The following is a 15,238-nucleotide window of genomic DNA, read 5'->3' on the forward strand; positions in this document are numbered from 1 at the left end:
ACACACACACACACACACACACACACACACACACACACACACACACACACACACATTCCCTCTCTCACTCTCTCTCTGAGTCTCTCCCTCTCCTTCTTCTTCCTCCGCGCCTCACGCTCCCCTTGCCCGTGGCTATATGATCGTGAAAAATGTGTTTACAAAACTCGCTCTCTTGCAGATCAAACCGTACGGACGAATCAAAGACTTTGGAGAGAGAGGCAGAAAAGAAGCGAGGGAAGATAGAGAAAGAGAGATAGAAGGGGTATGAGCAGAGGGTGTGTAGAGGCCTTATAATTTTAAAATTCTCTGTGTGTTATTCTCTCTCTCTCCCTCTCACTTTTTTTCCTCCTCATGTGGTTGTGTGTGCGTCTGCATCTCCTTTGGTAATACAATATCTTTAAGGCCCCCAAAACAACTATCTGTGTCTCACAGTTAAACATGAGATAATGCAATATTGATGTCTCCTTGTCTTTGCTATAACGCAATACTAGACCCATTCAGGCTGGACACGCTAACATAGGCCGATAGTGCCCTTGCACTTAAAAGAATTACTCTGCTCCTGTAATAAATTTTAGAGGGATGCTACACAAATATGAAGTCCCACAAGGAATATAGAAGCCTGTGAGAGCATAGAAGTAAAAAAAAAAAAAAACACTCCCAAAGAAGCATCAGGTCACCTTTCATATTATGTATTCAGTACAAGGCACACAGTAATATTGGGCTGTATTAGCTTTCAGCTGGTTCTTTGTGCATTTGGGTTTCAAGGGAGTGATTTGAGACATGTTTACTGGTCCAAGTTTTGAGCGACTTTGTGTTAGCTGAGGCCTCTGGAAGTCCTCAGAGTTATGAAGGCTATTTGCGCTTCATTTTGTGCATCACTTGTTCACGTAATTAAAATTTCAGGCTTTTTAGTTCATTAACAAACAAGGACATTATTCTGAAGTCCAACGCTGGGTGCTTGTCACTGCTGTCTTAGTAAAAGTTGTTGAACTGTTTAAAGACCAGGAACACTATTCAATCAGCGCTGGTGGTATACAATTTGGGTGCATTATTTTACTAAGATTTTATTAAGTAGCCGAACCAAATAGAACCAAAACTGCGTCATTTTAGAACCCATAAACGCACAAAATCTGACATGGTGTTGTACACAACAAATGACATCAAGTGCAATAAAACGTGTGATAACCTTTTTAAAACTTATGGTTTATACTCTTGTGGTTGGAAATATGTTTCTCAAGTGCCCATATGATACATTACTTCTATGACAAGACTTCTTTTTTTTATCACAATGTCAAATTGCCTGATGAGGGTGCAAAGGCAGGAAAGGTGTGAGGAGTTATTTTTAAATAGAAATATCAGAATTGCTGCTCTTAATGTTTATGACAGGTTTGATAATTATGAGAAGAGAGCGTCTAAAATCCACAGAGAAGGACAGGAAGAAGACACAAAAAGATGAAGGAAGGGGAAGAAAGGGATTGTGAGGGGATGATGGTGAATGTGGTGAAGGAGGAGAGGGGAATGAGGGGGGTGGGGGGCAGACAGACAGGCAGGGGGAGCGATTATAGCAGGGTTTATGTATGAGCTATTGATTGAGTCGGTGGTGACTTCTTGAGTGGTTAATTCGGGAAGTGAGAGCGATAGAGAGAGTAACTCACTGACCAGAGAGGGGAGGGAGAGGGAATGGGGGGATAAAGAGAGAGATAGAGTAGGAGAGCGTGAGGAGGAGGAGGAGAGATACAGAGGAAGAAAAAAGTGGACTTCCCCAAGTTAAAAGTGTGGAACATAAGATTCTATTTGGCAAGGAATTAATTTGTGGTTCATGATTACTAACAGGAGCAATTTATGAAAGAATGAAGCAGGGTTGTTTTGTTTTTTTTGTCTTTTGACCCTTTTCAAAACTGCTGAACTTTTCTCCAAGTGTTTGACACAAACACTTGGATATAAAATTCAGCCAAAATTTAAAGGATTTCTATTACAGAAAAAAAGTCTTAAGATTTGTTTATTATGTGGATTATGCATATATGCTCCTTCTGTTTGGCACAAAACAGCAACTAAAAGGGAAAATAAATGAAATCCACATTTACCTGTGTAGGGTTTTCGAGAGGGCACGGTACCTCGGAGCAGGAAGGGTTCAAATCCAGTCTGAGGCTTTTTGTGTGATGTGTGCATGTTCTCCCCATGAATGTGTGGGTTCTATCCAAGTACTCAGACTTCCTTCAAAAGTCCAATGACATGGATTGGTTTAGGTGAACTTCTGATTCCAAAGGGGCCGTAGGTGTGAATGTGAGCATGAATGGTTGTCTTTCTCTACGTGTTAGCCCTGCAACCCATCCCGGGTGTTCCTTGTCTCTTGCCCTATGACAGCTGGGATGGGCTCCAGCCCCCTTTCAACAACCCTGAATTAGATAAGGGGAAGGAGATGGATGGCTGGATGGATTTTAGAGTAACATATAACCAGGCTTTGAGCTGGAGTCTCTACCTCAAATCTAAATTCTCAATCATACTGGTTCCAAAGCAGTTATCACTAATTTAGAGGGGAAGTGTCATTAAGCATGAAGGTGATTAAACACCATTATGAGCTGCTAAAGGGTCTCTATGACCCCAAACACACAGAAAACAGAAAACAGTGCAGTCACATTCAAACACTGTGTAAGTTATAATGATCACACAGCTTCTGATCTGCCTTAGTATTGCTTCAGTCCCAACACGGTTTTCTTTGGGAAATTAACTGAAGATCTGAGCAACCTGCGTTCATGTCCTGAACATACTCAACTCAATTAAAGCCTTCCGCTCTCCATCACACATAAACACTGAGCGAGACCAGACAGTGTATTTTCTTCTCTGGACTTAAGCCTATAGGACACTCGTGCGATCGCTGGAAACCACAGAAGGATCTGTTGGTCTCACTGCATCACCTTGTCTGAGGAAAAAATAGTCAAGAGCAACAACTCTGAGTGGGAAACAGGGTGGTGTGTGCGTTTGTTGGACGTGTTTGTAGTGTAGTGAGCGTGAAGGTTCTCAGTAATAGCCTATAGACAGATTGGTTATTATTCCAAATGTGTCCGATGCATATTCGCCCGCAGTTTGATTTGCAATGCATCTCTCAGTTTGTTCGCTGGTAGGATATCCTGGATAGGATATCAAATTCCGAAAAGCTGCGCGCGCGAGTGACGCTACGTGGGTTTTGCGTGCATCGGTGTGTGTGTGTGTGTGTGTGTGTGCGTGCGTGCGCGTGTGTGTGTGAAGGTCAGCTCGCCGGCGCAGTTTCTTTTCCTATTTCTCTTCCCTCTCGCGCAGGTTTTGATCTCTCAGCCGCGAGATCAAAGGCGCTCTCTGGCTATTAGTCAGCGCGAGCCATTGATCCCTCATCGATCCACGCGAGACACAGCCGCCCCGTGAACACCGCGCGAGGCTCCCAAAAGCTCCTCCCGCGCGTCAGGAGAGAGAGGGAGAGAGAAAGCAGAGGAGGGAGATGGAGCGGTGTCTGTGTGTGCGCGCGCGCGCGTGTGTATTTTTCTACTGGCGCGGGCAGAGCCAAACTCGAGCTTTTTCTTTGCCGCGGGACATGAAACAATGAGGCTCGAGCCGGTTTTAATAAAGCGCGCTTTCCCTCCTTTCAACTCTGGCGCGAGGCGGACGAGCCGGCAGCGGAGAGCGATCGATAATTAATGACGATGAATAATTTAACCCTATCGATTGATACTTTTTTCTTCATCCTTTTTCCCCTTCTTTTCCTTATTTTCTTAAGGCCAGCGTTCTATATCATACTAATGCCGTTTTCACGCGCTCAACATCCTCATCTTCACTCACCTCTTCTTAAACTTGTTGGAGTTCACCATGGATCGTGAAAGTCTGGAGAAATAAAATAAGGTTTCCTTATTTATCAAAGTACTCTATTTATGACCCGAGCTGGAGTCTAAACTTCTCTCCGTGAATTGAGCTGGCCTTTTCTTCTTACGCTTCTTTTTAAAACCGCAAGGTGTTGTGTTTGTCATAAAAGCCAAATATGCACATCATACCCCATTACAATTAGCCCAAGAAACGAGCCATGATATTCGACCTTTTAACATATTTTTTCTGCCAACACTTCATTTATTACAGTCAATCCCTCTCACACACTCCTGGTGTTACTCTGTGACTTAAAGTAGTGATATAATGTAGTAAAATCTCCAAAGCTCAACTCATGAAAGGACACATAAAGCTCTTACTCATTTTAAAGCACTCATATTTTCAGCAGGGGTATCTGTGCTCAGCATTGACTTTAAGCTATGTATTCATAGATTTAGGAACTTGATGCAAATTCTAAACCCAGCCTTATTCCTTAAGCCGTGAACCAAACAGTTCAGTGTGAAATTATGTTTCTTAAGTTTTCAGATATGGACTTTAATATTTCTCTGCCCTATTACTCCCTGCCTCTGTTGTCACATCTTGTACCGCTGCTCTACTGTATCTTTCAAAGTACATTTCACTGGATGATATTCTGGCCGGGCAGTCCTGTCAGATGATAGCCTGTCTCAGTGTGAAGGACTCAGTATTAGCTTTGCCCCTGCAGTGTGGAGTAATGGGTGCTCTGTGGGAGAACAACTAGATTCAGCCAGTACTCCTGTAACGATATGTCTTGGTTAAATACACTGATGCTGCTGCACCGCTGCCTGCTCCTATTATAGTGACTGCACTGATTTCTCACTCTTTCACATTGCAGTGTGATGGGTGTGTAAGGTACAAAGGAGGGATTGTGGGGAAATCTAGCGGCTATAAGTTGCAACATGATCAGTATTGCTGTGATTATCTGCGCAGTTTCAGTGATTAAAATGTAATCTTTTTTTTATTTTTTATGGATTTTCACAGATTCAAAGCTTAAATGGTAAAAGTGAAAACCTTAATGTACAACATGAAATGCAGAACAAAAAAAATAAATATCAATAATTAAAAAAAAACAACCAGTGATGGTTTTAATGTTTTATGATTCATCCAGTGTATTATCGAGTGTGTAATATCCTGCGAACAGGTCAAATTGTCTGAAAAACCTAGTAATTGAGACCAAATTTTTAACTTGTGAAGTTTTGAGAGTCTTTGGGATGCTGAAGTTGACTCTTTTTTTCGTTATGTAAAGGGGAAGTTAATTTTGTTGATGGCAAGGTTTCAGTCATTGTTTGTCTTAGTTTGAAAAAGCACGTAGAACTTCTTGTTTGTCACATACAAAATCCAAAGAACCTTTTTAATTGGATGCTCAAACAAGATGTAGATGAGATGCATATTTGGGCTTCAAAACAAAATTTGTAGCTTGATATTTTAAGATGTAACTAAATATTATTTTTTAAAAATCATATAAAGAATGTTTTTTGGTAATTAAGATGGAACTTAAGCTAAATAAGAAGGTTTATAGGCCAGTGTATGGATAGAATTTAATTCTGTGTTGACTTTTCTCGTCAACATTTGGATAGATAGGTTCTTTTCCCTCTTCCTGACCAACCCCCTTTCCTCCTCTCCTCCTCCTTCTTCTCTCTTCTGTCTCTCTCCTCATTTCTCCTCTCTCCTTCTTTCCATCTCCTCTAACAAACCCATAGCAGAGTCCCTCTGTTCTTCCACCCTGAGGCTGACCAGTGTGTCAGAGCTAACCAGGGAGAGGAACAGAGAGAGAAAGACAGAGATAGCAGGAGAGAGGCAAGCAGAGTGAAAGGAAGAGAGAGAGAGAGTTTTCAGTCGGGCCTTTTTCAGGGGCAACCAAAAAAAGGAAGATGAGACAGATGTACAGAGTCCTTTTCATCTAGTGGAAAAAGAAAGCGGGAGAGGCCAGACTTTTCATGCCTCTCACATTTTTCTATCTTTTTATATCGTGACCCATCACTCTTTCCTTCTTTAGACAGCACTGGAGACATAATGTTGCCTGAATGTCAGGCTGCCCTCCTTCCTCGCTCTACCCCAGTCACTCTGCAGAATTTCAAAACGTAGTTTGTACTACAGTATATCCCTCACACTGGTTTCTTTTCACTCCCGTCAGTGTCCTACTAACCTTGGCGTCACAAGTATGCCAGTTCTGCCTTTACTTCAGCAACATTGTTACAGAGTTGATGTTTGGGAGATACATGCAAAAGTTACAAATACAAATCTGTGACCTTTGTGGCGAGACTGACCTGTTAAAACTCAGTGGGACTGGTCCAATCCTGACTCTTGGATATGCTTTTTCAGTCCTTTTCTTACTCTTAGTCCCCACTTGGGCAAGAAAGTCGAGAGGTCACAGGAAGTTCACCAGTTGAGAAAATACAAGTTTCAGTTTACTGCTGAAAGAAGGATGGTTCACGTACAAGTTTACCTGAACATGATGCAAACATACCAATTTGGTCATTGCAACACTGTAGTAATTTTCATCTTTCTTTCTTTGGACTTTGTCCCTCGCCAGTTACAATAGATGGAAACGATTGCTCTCGTTGATGTAGGAGTTTGTCTTTAGAAGACCCATCTGCTTGTCCTATTGTCCTTTTTTTCCAAAGCAGTTTTCCAATGATCAAAACAGGTTTGGCATTACATGACTGAAAGGTTATTTATAGGAAGCAACTGAACTTTATTTGCACTGTGTGAAATTCAAGAACAAGAGAAATAAACTGAGTGAAAAATGCATTTTATCTCCTCTCCAATCATTAGTAAATCTGCAGTGAGCAGTATAACAGTATAGTACCTTGCACTGTGGGTTTGCTAGCAGACAGCTTAATTTCTTATATTGTATGAATTTTGAGGGTGTTGCACTGTGCATAATTTTCACTCTCTAAGGCTTTGAAAATGGCTAAAAGTAAGTACAGAGAGCAAATGTGGAGGGATTTCTGAGGTTTACATGTTGAGCAGTGACAACAGCAGAAACCTTTAACCTTTCAGCCATGACACAGGAAGTTTGTGTATCCCTGCAATGTTGTTGTGTCCTAAAGTCACAAAAAACAAAGTGCACTCTTTCAAGCGTTAAACTATAGAAAAGCCTCTGAATCATCAACACACCAGAGATTTTCCAGCAGTAATGATCCATTTGCTAGATCTAGTGCAGGCCTACACTTCAGATTATGTGTAGGAACACAGCTCAGGTGTTTTTGTGAAGATGTGATTGTGTGAAGTAACTTAGTGAATCTATTGAGTGTTCTTACTATTGTCACCGGTAGCTGTGTGATCCATCATCCACGCTGGGTTTCACAGGTGACCTTTTGTGGGAGAGGGGTCCTTTGTTTGGACTCTGTGTCTCTTTGTCCAAATAAAGCAGTGTTTTTTCTGCCCACATCTCTCTATCAGTAAACCAGAATCTTTAGTAAACAAAGTGCATTCTCTTTTTCAGCTCGGTGAGATCTGTGTTAGTGTGCCGATATTGATTCAGTCAATATCTATGGGCTCCATGTCTTACTTTGTGTGCTGCGTCGTACAGTGTGTGTGCGACGGCTACCTGAATGCCTGCGTATTTGTGCCATATCTGCTTGAGACTGTGTTTACTGTGCATGCACAATCCCTTACAATCTGTGAGTGTCTGTATCTGACAGTCTGTGCATGCATGTGTGTGTTCGAGTGTGTGCGTATGAGGAGCAGTATTCCCTGGGCTGCTAGTTATAATGTTTCTGGGGGTGATGGGGGGAACTTGAAAGCCCTGTGCTGCCCAAATCAAAACTAACAAGGAAATGATGGGGGCTCCTTTATCTCCTCTCTGGCCTGGGGGGCCGAGGGGGGGGCGAGAACGGGAGACTGGGCAGGGAGGGAAAGAAGAGGAGGTGGGAGGGAGGGAGAGAGAGAGAAAGGGAGAGAGTGAGGGGAGGAGGAGGAGGAGGAGGGGGGGGGGTAGCCTGGCTTCCTCTTTGATTTGTAAAAAATGCATTACCTCCGAAATCAAACGGAAAATTACTGCGCCGAAGCAAAACACACAGAGCAGGAGAGAGGGAGAAGGGTGGAGTGGAAGGGAGGGCGGGGGAGAAGACAGTGGATAGGTGTGTGAATAGAAAGGAGGTGGGAAAGAGGAAAGGAGGAGTCACCTGTATAGATATGCTGTTGGATATGAAAAGGGAAGGAAGAGTATAGATTTGAGGTAATGCGTAGGTGGTATGAGAGGAAGTTGGAAAGACTGTGAAAGACAGGAGCTCACATATATGTTTCCCGCAGAGGAGATGAGCTTATACATGCCGTGGACCATGAGAATACGGCAAATGAAAGAGATGATGCAGTATTGATGACCTGTAGCCCACGGGGAAGAGGAAAGTTATGGATTGCTACCTCCAACACAACGTATATCTCATTTTGTAAAGACCAATCTTCGCAACGGCCTTCCTGTCAGATGAGGTCAACATTTTCATGGAAAGATGACAGTTTCAAATGTTTTCAAAAATCTCCAAACATGTGAACAGCGGGGTGTATTTTGATATCCTACTGGTAAACGGTCTAATCAAAATATTTGATCCTTTTCTAAAAATGAGTCGCGCGGGATGAGTGCAGACAGAGTCTCCACATAGTTTAATGACCAAAAAAGAGAGAGAGAAAAGGAACAATAAGAGTAAAAATAATAATGATTATTATAATAAATAGAATTAATGTCAGCTCTGCACTCATAGACAGAGAGAGCAGACTGAAAACAAGGAAGATGAAGAGCGGGAGGGGAGGGGAAAGAGGAGACAGCGAGCGGGGCCACAATCCAAAGGCTTGAAGCGGGGTGAGAGCGAACGTGAGACAGAAAGAGTCAGAGAGTGAGAGAGTGAGAAATGCCTGGAGTTAGCAATAATAATTTATACAAACACACCTTAATAATTCACGTTTCATTTCAATGCTGGAGGGAAAATCCAAAATTCACAGAGCATAATTAAATAGAGGCAGAGAGTGAAGGGAGAGATAGAGAGGCCAGCATTAAAGATACCAGTGTAGCAGCAGGCTATCTCTTCCATCTGAGCTTTGTAAAACAACCCTGATGAAACTGTGATATCCAAACTAGATTCCATCTCAGAGTTCCCCTCTTCATCACAGAACCACCAAGATCTCCTCATCTTCTCGCGTCAGCAGATGTCTATATGAATATATTTAGGAGGCCTTATGATTATAAGCTCTTGTATTATAAAAAGGCCTACCCTACCTCACTGACACGTGCACGTATCATTCAACATTCAATGCAGAGCATGAAGCGATGTGATGGGGTGAAAAAATAAAAGTTTGGGGTTTTTATTTTGTAAATCTTCAGATTTCAAAATGCACAGAAGTAAAAACAAAATCAGGTTTTTAAATAGTTTGGACAGTTTATTTTCTTGTGATGTTAAACATGGACGTGTTCATTGGACTCACTGCATCATTTCTGACTTTTATTCCAACAATTTTGTGTGTTTTAAAAAAAAATGTATAGTTTTATATAACCATATACTATAATTATAGGGGGTATAATTTAATATTACAAGTACAGATGTGAAGTGTTTTCTCGCTTTTGCTTGTTCACACTCAGCTATACAGTGACTACTAAACAGTACATAAGACAATTGAAATAGCTCTAACTCAATCAACTAATAAAACGACACTCTTGTATGTTCAAATCTTTATGCAATTTGGCACTATTTGTAGTACTTACCTGACTTACCTAGGATACCTAAGGTGATATGAAAGTCGTTTTACCAAAAACTATAGCCCTTTAAATCCTTTTGAAACTTTCCTCATCTGGCAGACAATTAAACCTAACCTTTAATAGCCCTGAACATAACTTTGTACATGAGATTTTTTTGATACTTTTAAAACTTCACTAAGAAATAACCAAGTCCTATTATATATTTAAAAACCCAATTTTTAATGTATAATGTGGCTCAGTTTTCAAGTTGGTTTTCAAAAGTCTATTTAATTCCTCCTGTTCATAAATGCACTATAGGGATGTCCACCACGTTGCATCAGACACAGCCTCAGGTGGCCACATCCATCAAACACCTGATCTCTACCAAAGACATATGAAACATAACCTTGCTATATTTCACATCGATTTAAAGTATCATTTTGAACTCATGTTGCGCCTTTAGACCCTTATGCAATACCTTCAGTTTCAACAAAATGTACTCTCTTCTACTCTGACTTGGTGTAATAAATGCAATAAACATGCTGGGTAGTTGAAACTGGCTTAAGCAAATACATCTCTGCAAAATTCTCTGTTTTTCATTTGTAAAAGTTAATGCCTTCTCTCTCTTTTGTTTTGTTCCAGGTTTTGTGGAGGCATGGACTGTAACTGCGTCAGTGATCTGCTGCTCCCCCCGGTGCCCGCCCTCTGGACGCCAGGTCGGTACTCTCATCAAAGTTAGTGACATGAAGGCAGGAGACTATTACATCCTTGCTTTTCTGCATCAAATCTCCTTAAAGTTCTTATTTGTAACATTTAAAATCTTTCAACTTATCTTTAAATCTAGTCCTAAGCCACATGTGTAAATCGGGTGAACCCAGACAGCCAAAACAAGCAAATACTTAAGAAGCAGCTACTTCATTATTAAAATTGCATGTTGAAATTCATCCCCAATATTCATCTATTTAAAAAGATTAACCATACACATTCATGTTTGCCAAACAAGTTCAGACTCTGGTAGTAATTGGTTCAATGTGTAATGTATTTACAAGGCTAGTTAGTGCCAGATTCACTTTGGCCTGAGTCAAAAAGCTACTTAACTTCATCTCTGATGGTCATAGAGTTGGCTTTTAAAATTCAGACCTGAGCAGCATCAGTCAGATCTCTCCCAGTGAGCTGTCATCATCCCACTGACCAATCTGTTGAGGCTAGAGGGCATTAGCTCAGACTAACATTGCTCAAGGCACGTGCTGTGATATTAAACACATCATCCCTCACCTCCATCACTCATCAGTCATTCAGACAGTGAACCCCCCCCCCCCCCCCCCCAGACACACACACACATGCACACACTCCCTGTGAGCAACTAGACAGACAACAGGCATGAACCTCACCCTGCTTCTTCCTCCTCCCCTTTGCCCAGGGATCGCCTTCCCAGAGTGGGCCTACAAGCCCGAGTCGAGCCCCGGCTCCAGGCAGATCCAGCTGTGGCACTTCATCCTAGAGCTCCTGCAGAAGGAAGAGTACCAAGGGGTGATAGCCTGGCAGGGAGACTACGGGGAGTTTGTCATCAAGGACCCAGACGAGGTGGCCCGACTGTGGGGGATAAGGAAATGCAAACCTCACATGAACTATGACAAACTGAGCAGGGCTCTGAGGTATGTGTTCATACGAGATGTGTTGAATGTCAGGCAACCGCACTGTTTGCATCAGATAAATCAGGCTATAACCCTGCGGTTTCCATAAATTGTTTACTCTTGTTGGATTTAATCCCCACTTAACATCTCTCTTTTCCATGTTGGCAAAAATGGAAAGATAAAGGTGGGATTTTTCCTGGGGAACGTCAATACCCTCAATTTCTCCTTATCTCTGGACATCCTAATGGAAAGTTCACCATTGAGCTGCCAAATAAAAAATTCAATAGGGATTTCAAAATTAAGCCCCAGTGTGAAATTGGGCTTTTTCAGAACAGCAAAACTACTCGACACTGAACTTGCTGAAGGTGATTAAAACAATGCCACACTCCATACCTTCAGCAGTTTACACCCCCAGCCAGTCACACACAATCTTCTTATGCAAATACCCACTACCCAACTTGTTCCCCTACCCCACCCCCTCCCTCTGCTTTCCTTCGGCCTCTCGTTAATGGGGACTGTCGTCAGAGTTTAATTGTTATAAATTGGCTGGGGCCACAATTAGCCTTCTTAATTAGCCTTACTTAATTGCTCAATTAAGGGCCATGGCACAATTGCCACGCAAAGCAAAACATGTACACATCATTGCACTGGGCTCAGCCAGTGTGGATACATGCAGATATGTACACGCTGCTGTGTTTGTTGATATAGTGTGCCTGCATAATGAGCTCACCACTATTTAATGCTGAGGTTGTCTCATGAATTCTGTGTTTAGCACGCTCACTGTGGCTGCACTCACACAAAGGAGTCCAAAAAGTCCACATGGAAACCAGATTTAAACTTGTATTTCACAATAAGACATCTGCAGGTTTTTTTAATTTGTCGCATCCCGCTTCGCCCCCACCCCCTACGCTCCTCCACCTGAGCACTCAGCTTTTACCTGGGCCAGATGGCTCCATGTTTTTCCTTTGCTGCCGATCAACGTGGCATCCTGGCAGATTGTACATTGTGACACCTCTGTGGGTGGCAAAGGAAACTGGTACGATGACGACCTGACATGCCCAGCGGGAGACACTGGGGGTCGTTACCATGGAGACCTCTCTTGCTGTCCCACCTCTTTGTGAATGTGCTTTGCTATTGGAAACGGTGATGTTTTTTGGTGTCATGTCAAATGGTGTCATTCCGACAAATTTCTAATTTTCTGGAAACAAAAAAGTCTCGAGCTCATCTGATAGTGTAACGTGATGCTCACATTATTTCTTGAATTGATAAATAGTCCTGTGCATAATGAAAGGAACATTTACTTCTTGTGTAGTATTTCTGTGTGAGAGGTTCAAACGAATTTAGATTTTGGGGGGTTTTGAGGCGGGGGGTGGTGGGGTTGATAATTGCTGAATATAAAATTCACTTTACAAAACCATATTGTATTGAATAGAGGCAGCCAGACATGAATTGATTTGAGAAAGGAGGAGATGAATAAAAACACTGGGAAATCAGCACAGCTCTTGCCTCACAGCACTGAAGTTGTTTATACTTTACTTATAGTGATGAAACACAAAACCTTGATGTGTATTATATTAATCCTTCCCACCTCTTTTCCTTTTCCTCTTCCTTTTTCGTTTATCACTTCACTCCATCCCTCCATCAATATTCTCTCCCGCTCCTTTGCAGGTATTACTACAACAAGCGTATTTTGCACAAAACCAAAGGGAAGCGTTTCACCTACAAGTTTAACTTCAGTAAGGTTGTGCTGGTGAACTACCCCATCCTGGACATGGCCAGCTCGCCCTTCTTCCTTGCCCAGAACCATTTCAACGGGGGCTCCACCACACCAGACTGCAGCCCAGAGGTACACAGGGTAGGATGGAGGGTTTGTGAGAGGGGGTGGATGGGTAAAAGGATATATGCTGTATGCAAGTAGTAGATTTAGTAGCATATAAATACAAAATTGTGTGAAAAATGTGAGAAATCATACCTATGTATGTTCAAATTGTGTCTCTATAGCAGGTAATAAAAAGAACTAGCATTTTAAAACAGAGGGAATTAAAAAAAAGCCAAACTTTAAACAAAGAAAAAGGATGAAATATAGCAGGACACCGCACTCTGCTTCCTTAAATTTGTATCAACAAAAATTTAATTCATGTAACTGAAAACCATTCAACTCGAGCTGTTATATTTCTCAAGCACCTGCTGTGCATTCCCCCTTTTTTGCAAAAGAATGGTGGTATTCATCGTAGCTATCTTTTATTCACTCTGTTTAATGGGGGTCATAATAGACTACAGTTTGATTATTATTTGCCCTAAGAGATTGTAAAATTTTTACAGAGATAAAATGTGTCAGGACACAAAAAAAGATGGAGGCGTGAACAAAAATGTCCTAATTTGGTTAAAAAAAAATAATGTTATGACTTTACTTGTGTTTATAAGATATTTAGAGATTTTTCTTTCTTTCTTTCTTTTTAATGGAAAAAAAAAATCAATTTCTGCGTTTCAGATTCTACACTAAATTATAGATGTGGCTGCACAAATTGATGAAGAAGGCTATTTTTTTGACTTGGGTATAAGTGCTGGTGTGCAGATAATTTTATTTTAGATGACTAATGTCCTAGAAAGTACAAGTAACTTGAAAGTACAGTAAGAGAGAATCATTCATCAATTGTCTGTGCCGTCCTTAAGATGGGGATAAGGAGACGCGAGCTCTGAAGGAGACCGTGGAGGGGGGACGGTTTTAACTTGCCCTTAAAACAAAAGAAGACGTTATCCCCTCTTTCTCTCATCCCTGTCTCCTATGGCGTATCCATCTGTCATCGATTGAAAATGAAAGAAATAGAAAGCAAAGGGGTCGCGTCAGATCAGATCAATGGCGGGTCATTAATGCGGTTTGTTAAGCAACGCAGATCTCGCAGCTTGGGAGTACAGTCTCGCCTTTCAAACTTGGGGCTGCAGGGTGACAGATACTACTGATCCGCAATCACGCTAGGGGGAAAAAGAAATCCCCCTGTGTCCCCTTGATTCCTAAGATTAAACTGTTCCACTTATTTTACCTCTTCTTTGCAAATTTTAGACAGAAAAAAATCTACACACTCACTGACACGCACACAGCTGCCCTACTTCTAAATGGATGTCATTCTCTCACATCTCACTGCTATTCGCCCTGTGTCCCTTTACACAAGCTGGCCCACAATCCCTCTTTCTTCTTTTCATTTATCCTTTGTGCCCACAATCTTAATCATTGGTCTCCATTTGACTCTGTACTTTTCCTCCCTTTGAGTCTCTGAGCCCGTGCGTCCTCCTGCCTCCTGTTTTTTTTTTTACCCCAAGTCCCATGGCTTCCCTTTTTATCCTGTCCTTGCTGCGACTGTGTCACTGTTTGCATCACACTCTGCAGGGTGCTGCTGTCAACATATGACTTTACCCAGCAAAGTGCAGCAGCATCATAAAGGCAGATTTGTAGGAATATGTGTGCCGTACGCAAGCTTTTTTTATTATTATTATTTCATGGTACAAACTCATCTCTAACCTCCTTTTCTACTCTTTGCTTGTGTCTCTTTCTGCCGCTCAGGCCATACAGTCCTTGTTTCCTCGTTTGCCAGACACCAGCAGAGGAACTTCCCTTTTCGATCGGGGGACCACAGCACCAGGACCTGAAGGGGACAAACTGAGACTGGACTCATTTCCTTTCCTAAGTTCAGGTGAGCAGAGAGAATGACAAAGTTGGTCAGATATGTGCCGGTCTTCCTCTATTGCATGAAGAAAAATACACTTATATATATATATATAAAGTGTATGATTGGCAGTGTACAAACAAAGGGAGGAGGAGAAGATAGCAATGTAAGGAGAGCAGAGAGAGAAATGAGGATACAGTGAGGCATGAACATTTATTGTTAAAGGAAATAAGAGAGATGGCTGTCCCATAGCAGTCTACAGTGAGACTGTGCTCCAGGTGAGAAAGCCCAGGTTAGCTGGTGAATTATGCATGTCAGCTGTAGTGAGACACAAGTCGAGGGCTGGAGAAATCATCCACTTTTTCAGCGCAACTGTTCACATTTGTCCCCTTCTATCTCAGAAA

At 41.9% G+C, this 15,238-nt stretch overlaps 1 protein-coding gene across 2 annotated transcripts in view; it reads left to right on the top strand.

The window, feature by feature from the left end:
* erfl1 (Ets2 repressor factor like 1) overlaps positions 1-15,238 on the top strand; it is a 49,948-nt gene that overhangs the window by 30,883 nt on the left and 3,827 nt on the right. The window contains exons 3-6 of one of the 2 annotated variants that reach the window (XM_040030244.1): positions 10,181-10,254; positions 10,959-11,193; positions 12,841-13,018; positions 14,732-14,861. In XM_040030244.1, the coding sequence (XP_039886178.1) occupies positions 10,194-10,254; positions 10,959-11,193; positions 12,841-13,018; positions 14,732-14,861 (604 nt within the window). In that variant the 5' untranslated portion in view covers positions 10,181-10,193. Of the gene's footprint in view, positions 1-9,099; positions 10,255-10,958; positions 11,194-12,840; positions 13,019-14,731; positions 14,862-15,238 lie in introns of those variants that run through there. The other variant, XM_040030246.1, reaches the window with a different exon arrangement.

The sequence above is a fragment of the Simochromis diagramma genome, unplaced genomic scaffold, assembly GCF_900408965.1.
Source record: "Simochromis diagramma unplaced genomic scaffold, fSimDia1.1 OVJJ01000361.1, whole genome shotgun sequence".
NCBI lineage: Eukaryota > Metazoa > Chordata > Actinopteri > Cichliformes > Cichlidae > Simochromis > Simochromis diagramma.